Genomic DNA, 14565 nt, shown 5'->3' on the forward strand with positions numbered 1-14565 from the left:
GTTTTCCCAGAAGCTCCTAGAGCAGTCAGCGCGCAATGTCACTGGTGCGATGATGTCACTTGCAAGTGGCATCATCACACCATGTGAGCAAAAACCATCCCCCGCCGGAGCCGGCGAGGGACTTGGCAACCCCACGTGTGTGAAGCAGGGAAGGAAGGGGAAATAGGCAAGCTTGCAAGCCCTTCTCCTCCGCCATAGATGGAGGGAAAAACGGGAGACCTACAGGTTTGCCTGCTCCTGGAAACAGGACGCTGGATTTGCGGGGACTTGGGCTGGGCAATTCTGCTGCTCTTACAGGGATGGAGGGGCGCCTGTCCCACTTACCTCTGCGGGGAAGGCCTGGCCGTCCACTTGGTGCTCGGACCCCCCGGTGTGTCTCTGGCTGCCCCAATGGAAGTGCAGCTGAACAGCCGAGTAGACCTTGGGCAGGCCGTGCAAGCGCATCGTCTGGGGCAGGGACATCTGCACTGGGGGGGAGAGAGAGGCCAGGAGGCTGTTAGTCCCAGGGTGGAGGGCGACTGCATATCAGAGGTTGCAGGCGGGGGTTGTGAGGGAGGCAGCCAAGTCAGCCGTGCTGTTGAATCATGCCCAGTTGCGAATAGGGTTGCCAGGTCTGGATTGTAAAAACCCTGGAGCCTTTGGGGGTGGATCCAGGGGAGGGCGGGGTCTGGGGAGGGGAGGGGCCTCAGCAGGCTCCAGTGCCTTAGAGCCCGCCCTTCAAAGCAGCCATTTTCTCCAGGGGAGCTGATCTCAGCCAGGTCAGTTGTAGAAGCAGGAGATCTCCAGGCCCCACCTGGAGGCTGGCAACCCTAGGTGGAAATGAGACCCCCCCCCCAATGTGCCAGCATCATGGGAAAGGGGCTCCCCAATATCACAGATGTTGCATGCCTAGTAGGCCTGCCAATCCCCAGGTCCCAGCGGGGGTTCTTCCGCTTTCCCAGGCTCCTTCCCGCCCCCAGTCAGCTGGCCAGGGGGGAAGCCCCGCCCCCAAAGCCACCATGTGACTTTCCCCCTCCGGAGGCTTCAGTCTCCGATTGAAAGACTTCCTCTTGGGATGGGGTGTCTGTGTTGCTGTGAAGAAGTTGGCAGCAACTCGTGAGTAGAGAGGCCAATCCCTCGCTTCAGAGTGGCCAGAAACCCAGGGCGGGGGAACATCTTCTGAGCACTTCATTATTCCCTATGTGGAGATCGATTCTCCTAGGGTATAATGGGAATTGATCCGGAGGTTTCGGGGGCTCTGGGGGAGCTGTTTTTTGAGGTAGAGGCACCAAATTTTCAGTATAGTATCTAGTGCCTCTCCCCAAAGTACCCCCCAAGTTTCAAAACGATTGGACCAGGGGGTCCAATTCTATGAGCCCCAAAAGAAGGTGCGCCTATCCTTCATTATTTCCTATGGAAGGAAGACATTTAAAAAGATGTGCTGTCCCTTTAAATGTGAAGGCCAGAACTTCCCTTGAAGTTCAATTATGCTTGTCAGACCCTTGTTCCTGGCTCCGCCCCAATGTCTCCTGGCTCCACCCCCAAAGTCTCCTGGCTCCATCCCCAAAGCCCCCAGATATTTCTTGAATTGGACTTGGCAACCCTAATGCCTAGTGTCTGGGCTTTATTTTTTAGCAGGGACACACAGGAACACAGTTCCTTCTGGCTGGGCATCAGGGGGGCGTGGCCTAATATGCATATGAGCTCCAGCTGGGCTTTTGCTACAAAAGAAGCCTGCCCAGACTGCAGCCACAGAAGATTCTTTAGCAGTACAGAAAAGGCAGACAAAAGTACAGTGTCCTTCACTTGGGCTTCAGCTCCCCCTGGGCCGTAGTCAATCCTTCAGAGGCTGGCTGGAGGTCTCCTGGGATTAGAACTGATCTCCAGGCAACAAAGACCAGTTCTCTTGGACAAAATGGCTGCTTCGGAAGGTGGACTCTGCGGCGTTCTATCCCACTGAAGTCCCTCCCTTCCTAAACCCCGCCCTCTTCAGGTTCAACCCCCCAAAAGATCTCCAGGTATTTCCCGACCTAGGGTTGCCAAGTCCCCTCCGCTCTCCAGCGGGGGGCTTTTGCACATGCGACGCAATGGCGTTACCCGGAAGTGGCATCATCGCGCTGGCGCCTAGGGCGAGCCGGCCACTCTAGGCGTTTCTGGGAAAGCTCTATGGTTTCTCGGACGCTCTAGCCATTTGGGAGGGGAAAACTCTATGGTACACCATAGAGTTTCCCCTCCCGAATGGCTAGAGCATCCAGGAAAAACCCATAGAGTTTCCCCGGAAACTCCTAGAGTGGCTGCCGTGCCCCGGCACCAGCGCAATGATGTCACTTCCGAGTGACGTCATCGTGCCGATGACATCGGAGGAGGTTCTCCCTGCTGGCCCAACATGGGCCGGCAGATTGGGAACCTCCCGGGCAGGGGAACCCTCGCCCGGATGGGAGGTTTGGCAGCCCTATCCCAACCCAGAGCTGGCAACCCTAACCTCATAGCCACCAAGATCTCTGCCCAGCAGTGGACCCGTCCTGAGCCCCAGGTGAGCCTCACCTGTGTGCCCGTTATTTGTCAGGGTCAGCTTCTCGCTTCCGGGGCTGCGGTATCCCTCGGGCTCCACAGGGGGCAGGGAAGGGTCATAGTGGACCGACTCCGTCTGGATGTTGATGGGGGATTGCGCCTCCCGCCCGCAGTCTGGGTACGTCTCCTGCCAGCGTTCTTGCCCGTGGGGCCCTGGGAAAGAAAGAAGGGGTGTGTTTTGTGTAAGGACTTCACGCTTCCTTTACTGGTAGTTCCTGCCTGGCCCATTGGAGCCTTTCGGATGGAGCTTGGGGACTTAGGAACAATGGGCAGGGGGATGCAAATCCCTGCTGCCCTGAGCCAATCACAGCCCCCCTGCCGGTTCAGATGACCCAATGGTGTTCTAGAGTGGGAAGCCAGGACTGTATGAAGTTGTCCCAGTTGAGCCGTTTTCTAGTTTAGCGGTGACCATGCTGTAACTTAATAAAGAGCTATAATCAATGCAGCCAAGCCTCTTCTCTGCATTGAACCCACTATATTATAGGGTGGCAAACCTCCTCTCCTCAGAGAGACAGTTTGGTGTAGTGATTAACTGTGCAGACCCTTATCTGGGAGAACCTGGTTTGATTCCCCACTCCTCCACTTGCAGCTGCTGGAATGGCCTTGGGTCAGCCAGAGCTCTCTCATCTGGGAGAACCGGATTTGATTCCCCACTCCTTCACATGCAGCTGCTGGATGGCCTTGGGTCAGCCATAGTGCTCTTATCTGGGAGAACCAGGCTTGATTCCCCACTCCTCCACTTGCAGCTGCTGGAATGGCCTTGGGTCAGCCAGAGCTCTCTTATCTGAGAGAACCGGGTTTGATTCCCCACTCCTCCACTTGCAGCTGCTGGAATGGCCTTGGGTCAGCCAGAGCTCTCTTATCTGGGAGAACCGGGTTTGATTCCCCCCTCCTCCACTTGCAGCTGCTGGAATGGCCTTGGGTCAGCCAGAGCTCTCTTATCTGGGAGAACTGGGTTTGATTCCCCACTCCTCCACTTGCACCTGCTGGAATGGCCTCCATAGGAAATAATGAAGGATTGGGGCACCATCTTTCGGGTTCATAGAATTGGACTCTCCGGTCCAATATTTTTGAAACTTGCAGGCTAGTTTGGGGAAAGGCACTGAATGCTATGCTGAAAATTTGGTGCCTCTATCCTACCCCCTCCCCCCCACAGAGCCCAAGATACACAGATCAATTCTCCATTATATCCTATGAGAATCTGTCTCAATGGGGCAGCGGTTCCCAACCTTTTTGGCACCAGGGACCAGTTTCGTGGAAGACAATTTTTCCATGGACTGGGGTGGAGGGGTGGGGGAGGACATGGTTTCAGGATGATACAATTGTGCACTTTATTTCTATTAGTTTGGGGTAGTGGTTAAGTATGCGGACTCTTATGTGGGAGAATCAGGTTTGATTCCCCACTCCTGCTGGAATGGCCTTGGGTCAGCCATAGCTCTCTTATCTGGAAGAACCAGGTTTGATTCCCCACGCCTCCACTTGCAGCTGCTGGAATGGCCTTGCGTCAGCCAGAGCTCTCTTATCTGGGAGAACCGGGTTTGATTCCCCACTCCTCCACTTGCAGCTGCTGGAATGGCCTTGGGTTAGCCAGAGCTCTCCTATCTGGGAGAACCAGGTTGGATTCTCCACTCCTCCACTTGCAGCTACTGGAATGGCCTTGGGTCAGCCAGAGCTCTCTTCTCTGGGAGAACCGGATTTGATTCCCCACTCCTCCACTTGCAGCTGCTGGAATGGCCTTGGGTCAGCCAGAGCTCTCTTATCTGGGAGAACCGGGTTTGATTCCCCACTCCTCCACTTGCAGCTACTGGAATGGCCTTGGGTCAGCCATAGCTCTCTTATCTGGGAGAACTGTGCTTGATTCCCCACTCCTCCACTTATTTATTTATTTATTTTTATTTATATTTACATTTATATCCCGCCCTCCCCGCCTAGGCGGCTCAGGGCGGCTAACAACATTTCACATATTTAACAAGGGATAAAACTTTAAAATTTAACAATTAAAGAAATTAAACATAAAAACCAGTTAATTAAGTTAAAATATTTAAAATACATAATTCATTACATAGAATAAATCTGGCAGCAGTAAACTTGTTTGGCGCTGGTTCTGCCAGTTTAGATGGTTCCATAATCGTATAGTAGATGGAGGCTCCTTATTCTTAGCAACTCAGCAGATATCAGCATAGGCTTGCCTAAAAAGAGCGGTCTTGCAGGCCCCGCGGAACTGGTCAAGGTTCCGCAGGGCCCGCACTTCCTCCGGGAGCTGATTCCACAGTACAGGAGCCGCGGCTGAGAAGGCCCGAGTTCTGATATTTTGAAGTTTGACCTCTCTCGGCCCAGGGATAGTCAATTTATTTTTGCCCATCGACCTCAGTGCCCTCTGGGGTTCATATGGGGAGAGACGGTCCCTTAGGTAGGCTGGTCCTCGGCCATATAGGGCTTTAAAGGTAATGACCAACACTTTGTACTGGACTCGGTAGGTAATTGGCAGCCAGTGCAGTTCGCGCAGTCCCGGCCGTATGTGCTCCCATTTTGGGAGCCCCAATAATAGCCTGGCCGACGCGTTCTGCACCAGCTGCAGCTTCCGAGTCCGGCACAGAGGTAGCCCCAAGTAGAGGGCATTACAGTAGTCCAGTCTTGAGGTGACCGTTGCATGGATCACTGTTGCGAGGTCGCGACGCTCCAGGAAGGGGGCCAACTGCCTTGCCCGCTTCAGATGGAAAAATGCTGACTTGGCAGTGGCTGCTATCTGGGCCTCCATTGACAATGAAGGCTCCAGTAAAATGCCCAAACTCTTTACCTGGTGCGCGGGTTTCAATAGCGCGCCGTCGAAGGTTGGGAGAGCTATTTCCCCTCCTAGAGCGCCGCGATCCACGCAAAGGACCTCTGTCTTCGCTGGATTCAACTTCAGCCCACTCAACCTGAGCCACGTCGCTACAGCCTGTAAAGCCCGATCCAGATTCCCCGGGGCGGAGTCGGGCCGGCCGTCCATTAGCAGATAGAGCTGGGTGTCATCAGCATATTGATGGCAACCCAGCCCAAACCTCCGGACAATCTGGGCAAGGGGGCGCATATAAATGTTAAATAACATTGGGGAGAGAACTGCCCCCTGAGGCACCCCACAATCAAGTGTGCGCCTCTGGGATCGCTCCCCCCCAATAGCCACCCTTTGTCCCCGACCGGAGAGGAAGGAGGAAAGCCATTGCAAGGCCAACCCCCCAACCCCTATGTCGGCGAGGCGGCACTTTAGCAACTGATGGTCGACTGTATCAAATGCCGCCGACAGGTCTAGTAGCATCAGTACCGCAGTGCCGCCCCGATCCAGATGTCGCTGGAGGTCATCTACCAAGGCGACCAGCACCGTCTCCGTCCCATGGCCCGGTCGGAACCCAGACTGGCACGGGTCAAGGATGGAAGCGTCATCTAGGAACCTCTGTAGCTGCAACGCCACTGCCCTCTCAATGATTTTACCTAAAAATGGTAAATTGGACACCGGCCGGTAATTCGCCAATTCGGCCGGGTCTGCTGTACATTTTTTTAAAAGAGGGCGAACCAGCGCCTCTTTCAAGGGCGTTGGAAAGTGCCCCTCGGTGAGGGATCTATTTATGATGTCCCGTAAAGGACATCTAAGCTCCCTCTGGCAGGATTTAATCAGCCAAGAGGGGCAAGGATCCAGATCGCATGTTGTTGGGCGAGCAGCAGAGAGGATCCTATCGACTTCCTCCAGGTTGAGTGGGTCGAAATGGTCCAGCACCAAATCCGAAGACAGGCCCGGAGCCTCAATTTCGCTCACTGTATCCAAGGTGGTAGGCAGGTCTTGGCGGAGCAATGAGATTTTATCTGCAAAATATTTCGCAAATGCCTCACAGCCAATCTCCAATTCTCTAATGTTTGGTTTGCCTTGTGGCAATGTTATCAGGTCCCCAATTATTCTAAATAATTGTGCTGGGCGCGAATTTGCAGATGCAATCTTGGTTGCAAAGTAATTTTTCTTTGCAGCCTTGACTGCCATCTCATACGACTTCATAAACGTTCTGTAGGATGTTCTCATTGCTTCGTCCCGAGTATGTCTCCACTGCCTCTCTAGTCGTCTGAGCCCTTGTTTCAGCTGGCGCAACTCCAAGGTGTACCATGGGGCCAGCCTCATACGAGGGCGCAGAGGGCGCCGGGGTGCTATTTCGTCGATGGCCCTGGTTAGCTGGTCTTGCCAGGTTTCCACAAGGCCATCGAGGGAATTGCTAGTGGGCCAGGGATCCCTTAGGGCCGTTTGGAACCGTTCCGGGTCCATCAGGCTCCGAGGGCGAGCCAAAATAGGCTCTCCGCCCATACAGGGTTGGGGCGGCGTCCCCACACGGGCCTTAAGGGCTAGGTGATCCGACCATGGTATCGCTTCTACCGCGATATCGTTCACCAAAATCCCAGACGCAAAGATCAGGTCTAATGTGTGTCCGGCCTGATGTGTGGGAGTCGTAACAAATTGAGAGAGCCCCAGTGTCGCCATGGAAGACACTAGGTCCATCGCCTGAGTGGAGGCCGTGTCGTCGGCATGGACGTTGAAGTCACCCAGGACCATAAGCCCCGGGAACCTCAACGCCCAGCCCGCCACTGCCTCCAATAGTGATGGTAAGGCGCTGGCTGGTGCAGTAGGCGGACGGTACACCAACCAGACTGCCAACCCCTCTCCGACATCCCACGCCAGACCGGCACATTCAATGCCGTCAATCTTTGGGTCCGGGAGGGCCCGAAAGGAGTAACTCTCCCGTATGAGTAGCGCCACTCCTCCCCCCCGCCCGCTAGTCCGTGATTGGTGAAAGACCGAGTATCCCGGGGGGGCCATTTGAGAGAGAGCTACTGTCTCCCCGTCCCTCACCCAGGTCTCGGTCACACAAGCCAGGTCCACATCCTGTTGGAGCAAAAACTCCCTCAGGGTCGCGGTCTTGTTGTTTATGGACCTGGCATTGCATAACACCAATGACAGAGGCGAGCAATTCCTCTTGGTCCCACTACCTGCCACCGTTGGGATGGGAAGTAGACTGGAAGGTGACCGAGCCCTTTTCTGTCTCTGTCTCCTTCCTTTATATGACTGTCTACTCCCACCGTCATACCTTCCCCTCCCCAGGAGCACTGGAATCCCTCAGCCGGCCATCGCGGCTGCACTGAGTGGAGTTCTCAGATCTTGATCACCAACTCTCTCCCGATCTGTCGATTTAACTTGTCCTCTTACCAACCCCTCCGACTCCAACTGCTGGGCCCACTTCCTATATCTTAAGTTAATTAATTTAGTTACCCTCCCCAATCTATTTCAGTCAGTTGTTATAAAATCTCTATAAATTTAATTCTTCCCAGCATTATTAAAAAATATCGTCCCTCCCACCCCGTCCTTATTAATAAGCTAAGAATCAGATATAAATACTTTCCAATATATATATAAATATATATATTATAAAATCTAATTAACAATTGATTGAATAAAACTCCTAATAAATCAATTAACAATAAAATTATGATGACTTGCAGCTGCTGGAATGGCCTTGGGTCAGCCAGAGCTCTCTTATCTGGGAGAACCGGGCTTGATTCCCCACTCCTCCACTTGCACCTGCTGGAGTGGCCTTGGGTCAGCCATAGCTCTCTTATCTGGGAGAACCAGGCTTGATTCCCCACTCCTCCACTTGCACCTGCTGGAATGGTCTTGGGTCAGCCAGAGCTCTCTTATCTGGGAGAACCGGGTTTGATTCCCCACTCCTCCACTTGCACCTGCTGGAGTGGCCTTGGGTCAGCCATAGCTCTCTTATCTGGGAGAACCAGGCTTGATTCCCCACTCCTCCACTTGCACCTGCTGGAATGGCCTTGGGTCAGCCAGAGCTCTCTTATCTGGGAGAACCGGGTTTGATTCCCCACTCCTCCACTTGCAGCTACTGGAATGGCCTTGGGTCAGCCATAGCTCTCTTATCTGGGAGAACTGTGCTTGATTCCCCACTCCTCCACTTGCAGCTGCTGGAATGGCCTTGGGTCAGCCAGAGCTCTCTTATCTGGGAGAACCGGGTTTGATTCCCCACTCCTCCACTTGCACCTGCTGGAGTGGCCTTGGGTCAGCCATAGCTCTCTTATCTGGGAGAACCAGGCTTGATTCCCCACTCCTCCACTTGCACCTGCTGGAATGGCCTTGGGTCAGCCATAGCTCTCTTATCTGGGAGAACCAGGCTTGATTCCCCACTCCTCCACTTGCACCTGCTGGAGTGGCCTTGGGTCAGCCATAGTCTGGCAGGAGTTGTCCTTGAAAAGGACAGCTCCTGCGAGAGCTCTCTCTTTCTGTTTAAACCAATTTATTGTAATATATTGTAATAACATATCTTCATTTGTCATTAAATGTTAGTACACATATGTAACATTTTCTCCACACACCCCCTTTTGTGTCCCCCAGCAGTGCGTGCCCCCTTATCAAACGTCCCCGTATTATTATATAATCTAATTTGTTAAGTTTCTCGTAAGTTTGTCCACTTCACTCCTGTGAGAACTCTCTCAACCCCACCCACCTCACAAGGTAGCTGTAATGAGGGAGGAAGGGAAAGGAGATTGTGGGACGCTCTGAGACTCGGAGATTCAGTGGAGGGCAGGATATAAATCCAATGTCGTCTTACTGTTGTTATTATTATTACCACATTGTAATATATAATGAAATAATTATACAACTCACGGCCCGGTTGCTAACAGGCCACGGACTGGGACCGGTCCATAGCCTGGGAATCGGGGAACCCTGCCATAGGGAATAATTAGGCTTCCCAAACCTCCCGCCCTGGCGGGGGACCCCAGGATTTCCACCCTCTTCCCCCGCTCCCCCCAAAAATGGAAGCGGGGGGAGAGGGGGGAAACGGCGCCGAGCCGCCGGATCCTGGAGCCGGCGAGGCTGCCGCACCGCTGCCGCCCCCTCCCCGCCCACCGCAGTTACTCCTCCAAGATGGGCCCAGGCTGAGCCCATCTCAGAGGAGCAGCCAAGAGACGGCAGCAGCGCAGGGGAGGGTGAGGCAGGCCAGGAGCATGGCGAGCCGCGAATCCGGGCCCTTCTAGGACCCGGACTTGCGGCTCGCCACACTCCCGGCCGCCTCCACCCCCCCCTCCGCTTCCACCCCAGAGGCGGCAGCGGCGCGGCAGCCTCTTCTCCGCTCGCCGTGGCTGCTCTTCCAAGATGGGCTCAGCCTGAGCCCATCTCGGAGGAGCAGCACGGCGAGCGGAGAAGAGGCCACTGCTCCGTGGCTGAGCCCATCTTTGAAGAGCAGCACGGCGAGCGGAGAAGAGGCTGCGGGGCGCGTTTCCGCCCCTCCCCGTAGCTTCACCCCCATGTCTCCTGGCTTCACCCCCAAAGTCTCCTGGCTCCACCCCCAAAGTCCCCAGATATTTCTGGGGTTCGATTTGGCAACCCTAGGAATAATGGAGTGCCCAGCAGACATTTTCCTCCCCCACCCCCCGCTTTCTGATGACCCTGAAGCAGGGGGGAGGGCCTCCAAACTGCGGGATCCCCTGCCCCCCCCGGGGATTGGCTGCTCTAATAAAAGTCCCTCCCTCCAAAGCCTCCATTTTCCTCTGTGGGAGCTGATCTCTGCAGTCTGCAGGTGAGCTGTAATTCCAGGGGAACCCCAGGTCCCACCTGGAGGCGGCTGGCACCCCTAGAAGGAGGCCAGGCACGTTCCCTCTTTCCGAAAGAAACCCGGCGCCAGCGAGGAGGCCAGCAAACTCCACGCTCTTTCGCCTCTGAATGCAAATTGCTGGCACAGCCCTCGGTTGGCGGGAACGAAGGATTGTTTCCGAGCGGGGAAGCAAGGACAAAACAGTTTGTTTGGCCTGCCCCGCACGGTTGTCATTCCCGTGGCCTGCGACCTCAAGCTGTGGCGCATGGATTTTTCTTTCTCCAAAAGGAAGGAAAATAACCTCCCCCCTAGCCCCTGCCCCCCTCTATTCGCTGCCATTTGCGTCTGCACCCAGAAACACACCCCGAACCCCAGGGAGAAATGGAAGAGGGGGGTTCAGAAGAACAGATTGGCTGGATCAGACCCAACTTCCTTTCCGCCCCCACCGCTTTGCCACTGCGCTTTTCTCTGCCCCTCACAATGGCGGCTGCTGCTGTGTGTGTCCTCTCTGCCAGTCTTGCCCGCCCCCGCAAGGCACTTTCGCATGCTGGGCATGAGCGTGGCCGCTTGCCTAGAGAGAGCCCGATGCCTTTAACCTGGGAAATGAGAGTCAGTCCAGCGGGCTGGGTGGCCAAATCTGGATTGGGGCATTCCTGGAGATTTGGGGGTGGAGCCTTGAGGAAGGGAGGGGTTGAGGAAGGGAGGGGCCTCAGCCGGGTACAAGGCCACGGAGCCCACCCTACGAAGGAGCTGTTTTCTCCAGGGGAAATAATAAAATCACCGGTCAACAATAATAACTCACACTCTCAGTTTGGTGTAGTGGTTAAGTGTGGGGACTCTTATCTGGGAGAACCGAGTTTGATTCCCCGCTCCTCCGCTTGCACCTGCTGGAATGGCCTTGGCTCAGCCATAGCTCTTGCAGAGTTGTCCTTGAAAGGGCAGCTGCTGTGAGAGCTCTCTCAGCCCCACGCACCTCACAGTGTGTCTGTTGTCGGGGAGGAAGGGAAAGGAGATTGTGAGCCGCTCTGAGACTCTCCGGAGTGGAGGGATGGATATAAATCCAATATCTTCATCTACCTCACAGGGTGTCTGTTGTGGGGGAGGAAGGGAAAGGAGATTGCGAGCCCCTCTGAGACTCTTCGGAGTGGAGGGCAGGATATAAATCCAACATCTTCATCTACCTCACAGGGTGTCTGTGTGGGGGAGGAAGGGAAAGGAGATTGTGAGCCCCTCTGAGACTCTTCGGAGTGGAGGGATGGATATAAATCCAATATCTTCATCTACCTCACAGGGTGTCTGTTGTGGGGGAGGAAGGGAAAGGAGATTGTGAGCCGCTCTGAGACTCTTTGGAGTGGAGGGATGGATATAAATCCAATATCTTCATCTACCTCACAGGGTGTCTGTTGTGGGGGAGGAAGGGAAAGGAGATTGCGAGCCCCTCTGAGACTCTTCGGAGTGGAGGGCAGGATATAAATCCAACATCTTCATCTACCTCACAGGGTGTCTGTGTGGGGGAGGAAGGGAAAGGAGATTGTGAGTCACTCTGAGACTCTTCGGAGTGGAGGGCAGGATAGAAATCCAATATCTTCATCTACCTCACAGGGTGTCTGTTGTGGGGGAGGAAGGGAAAGGAGATTGTGAGGTGCTCTGAGACTCTTCGGAGTGGAGGGCGGGATATAAATCCAATATCTTCATCTACCTCACAGGGTGTCTGTTGTGGGGGAGGAAGGGAAAGGAGATTGTGAGGCGCTCTGAGACTCTTCGGACTGGAGGGCAGGATATAAATCCAATATCTTCATCTACCTCACAGGGTGTCTGTTGTGGGGGAGGAAGGGAAAGGAGATTGTGAGCCACTCTGAGACTCTTCGGAGTGGAGGGCGGGATATAAATCTAATATCTTCATCTACCTCACAGGGTGTCTGTTGTGGGGGAGGAAGGAAAAGGAGATTGTGAGCCGCTTTGGGACTCTTCGGAGTGGAGGGCGGGATATTAATCCAATATTTCTGATCCCGGAGGTGCGGGCCCTGCGAGATCTTCACCAGTTCTGTAGGGCTTGTAAAACCGCCCTCTTCCGACTTGCCTTTTAAGGGTGGAATCTTAGCAATGATATCAAGCCATTTTTATATATGTACTGAAACTGTAGCACCATTAATTTATATTGGTTTTAAATTATTTATCTAACTTAAATTCACGCATTTGTATCTTAACTATATTTTTATTGTATTAATTGTGTTATTGTTATATCATGGTATATGTACCGTGTCTTGTAAGCCGCCCTAAGCCTGCCTAGGTGGGGAGGGTGGGATATAAATAAAAAATTATTGTTATTGTTGTTGTTGTTGTTGTTGTTGTTATTATTATTATTATTATTATTATTATTATTATTATTATTATTATTATTATTATTATTATTATTATTATTATTATTATTATTATTGTTTTACATCCGAGTTCCTGATATGGCACATCAGGTCTGCGCCAATGTCTTCTTCTTCTTCTTCTTCTTCTTATTATTATTATTATTATTATTATTACTACTACATTGTAATATATAATGAAATAATTCTACAACTCACAGTCCGGTTGCTAACAGGCCACGGACCAGGATTGGGGACCCCTGCTGTAACTAATAAAGAGAGCTATGATCACTACAACCGCGTCTCCTCCCTGCATTGAGCCTGCTATATCAGGGGTGGCCAGCGGTAGCTCTCCAGGTGTTTTTTTTGCCTACAACTCCCATCAGCCCCAGCCAGCATGGCCAATGGCTGGGGCTGATGGGTGTTGTAGATAAAAAACATCTGGAGAGCTACCGTTGGCCGCCCCTGAACTATATTATATAAAGTTTGGCCAACCAGACCAGACCAGGCCCTGAGCCCTCGCTCTCTCCCGGCTGCAGCTGCTCTCAGCCTCTCACAATTGCTTTGTTTTGCTAGGGCCCTGCCTCGGCCATTCGTTCCAGAGGGATTATGACGTTTGCCCTCCCTGTGCCCAAGAGGATCAAACATGCCTGGCTGAGCTTTGCAGGACTTTGGAACCACAGGGGCCCCCGGAGCTTCTGAAGAATAGGATTTCAGCTGGGAAGGGAAAGCAGCAGGCCTGGCCAGGGCTGGGAATTACAGGGGGCGTTTGGGGACAGAGAGAGACCTCCTGACCTGTGGGGCAGGAGCTGCGTCATCTTCAAGGCCCGCATGAAGAAGAAGAAGAAAGGAGAAAATGACAGAAGAAGAAGAAGAAAGGAGAAAATGACAGAAGAAGAAGAAGAAGAAGAGGAAGAAAGGAAAAAATGACAGAAGAAGAAGAAGAAGAAGAAGAAGAAGAAGAAGAAGAAAGGAGAAAATGACAGAAGAAGAAGAAGAAGAAAGGAGAAAATGACAGAAGAAGAAGAAGAAGAAAGGAGAAAATGACAAAAGAAGAAGAAGAAGAAGAAGAAGAAGAAGAAGAAGAAGAAAGGAGAAAATGACAGAAGAAGAAGAAGAAGAAAGGAGAAAATGACAGAAGATGAAGAAGAAGAAGAAAGGAGAAAATGACAAAGAAGAAGAAGAAAGGAGAAAATGACAGAGAAGATGAAGGAGAAAATGACTGAGATGAAGATGATGATGAAAAAGAAGAAGAAGAAAGGAGAAAATGACAGAGAAGATGAAGATGATGAAGAAGAAGAAAAAAGGAGAAGATGACCGAGAAGATGAAGATAATGAAAAAGAAGAAAGGAGAAATTGACTGAGAAGATGAAGATGATGATGAAGAAGAAGAAAAAGAAGAAAAAATGACAGAGAAGGTGAAGAAGAAGAAGAAGAAGAAGAAGAAGAAGAAGAAAGGAGAAAATGACCGAGAAGATGAAGATAATGAAGAAGAAGAAGAAGAAGAAGAAAGGAGAAAATGACTGAGAAGATGAAGATGATGATGAAGAAGAAGAAAAAGAAGAAAAAATGACAGAGAAGATGAAGAAGAAAGGAGAAAATGACCGAGATGAAGATGATGATGAAAAAGAAGAAGAAGAAGGGAGAAAATGACCGAGAAGATGAAGATAATGAAGAAGAAGAAGAAGAAGAAGAAGAAGAAGAAGAAGAAGAAGAAGAAGAAGAAGAAGAAAGGAGAAAATGACCGAGAAGATGAAGATAATGAAGAAGAAGAAGAAGAAAGGAGAAAATGACCGAGAAGATGAAGATAATGAAGAAGAAGAAGAAGAAAGGAGAAAATGACTGAGAAGATGATGATGAAGAAGAAGAAGAAAAAGAAGAAAAAATGACAGAGAAGATGATGAAGAAGAAGAAAGGAGAAGATGAAGATGATGGTGAAAAAGAAGAAGAAAGGAGAAAATGATGGAGAAGATGAAGAAGATGGATAAAGATGATGAAAAAGAGGAAGATGAAGAAAAATGATGATGAAGAAGAAGGAT

General features: G+C 51.8%; 1 protein-coding gene across 1 annotated transcript in view; it reads right to left on the bottom strand.

The window, feature by feature from the left end:
- The window catches only part of CA14 (carbonic anhydrase 14), a 91418-nt gene that overhangs the window by 61538 nt on the left and 15315 nt on the right, over positions 1–14565 (bottom strand). Inside the window, exons 3-4 of the mRNA XM_060261212.1 lie at positions 2524–2703; positions 325–467 (exon numbers count right to left, since the gene is read on the bottom strand). Of these exons, the coding sequence (XP_060117195.1) occupies positions 325–467; positions 2524–2703 (323 nt within the window). The remainder of the gene's footprint in view (positions 1–324; positions 468–2523; positions 2704–14565) is intronic.

The sequence above is a fragment of the Heteronotia binoei genome, chromosome 1 (genome assembly GCF_032191835.1).
Source record: "Heteronotia binoei isolate CCM8104 ecotype False Entrance Well chromosome 1, APGP_CSIRO_Hbin_v1, whole genome shotgun sequence".
In the NCBI taxonomy this organism is placed as follows: domain Eukaryota; kingdom Metazoa; phylum Chordata; class Lepidosauria; order Squamata; family Gekkonidae; genus Heteronotia; species Heteronotia binoei.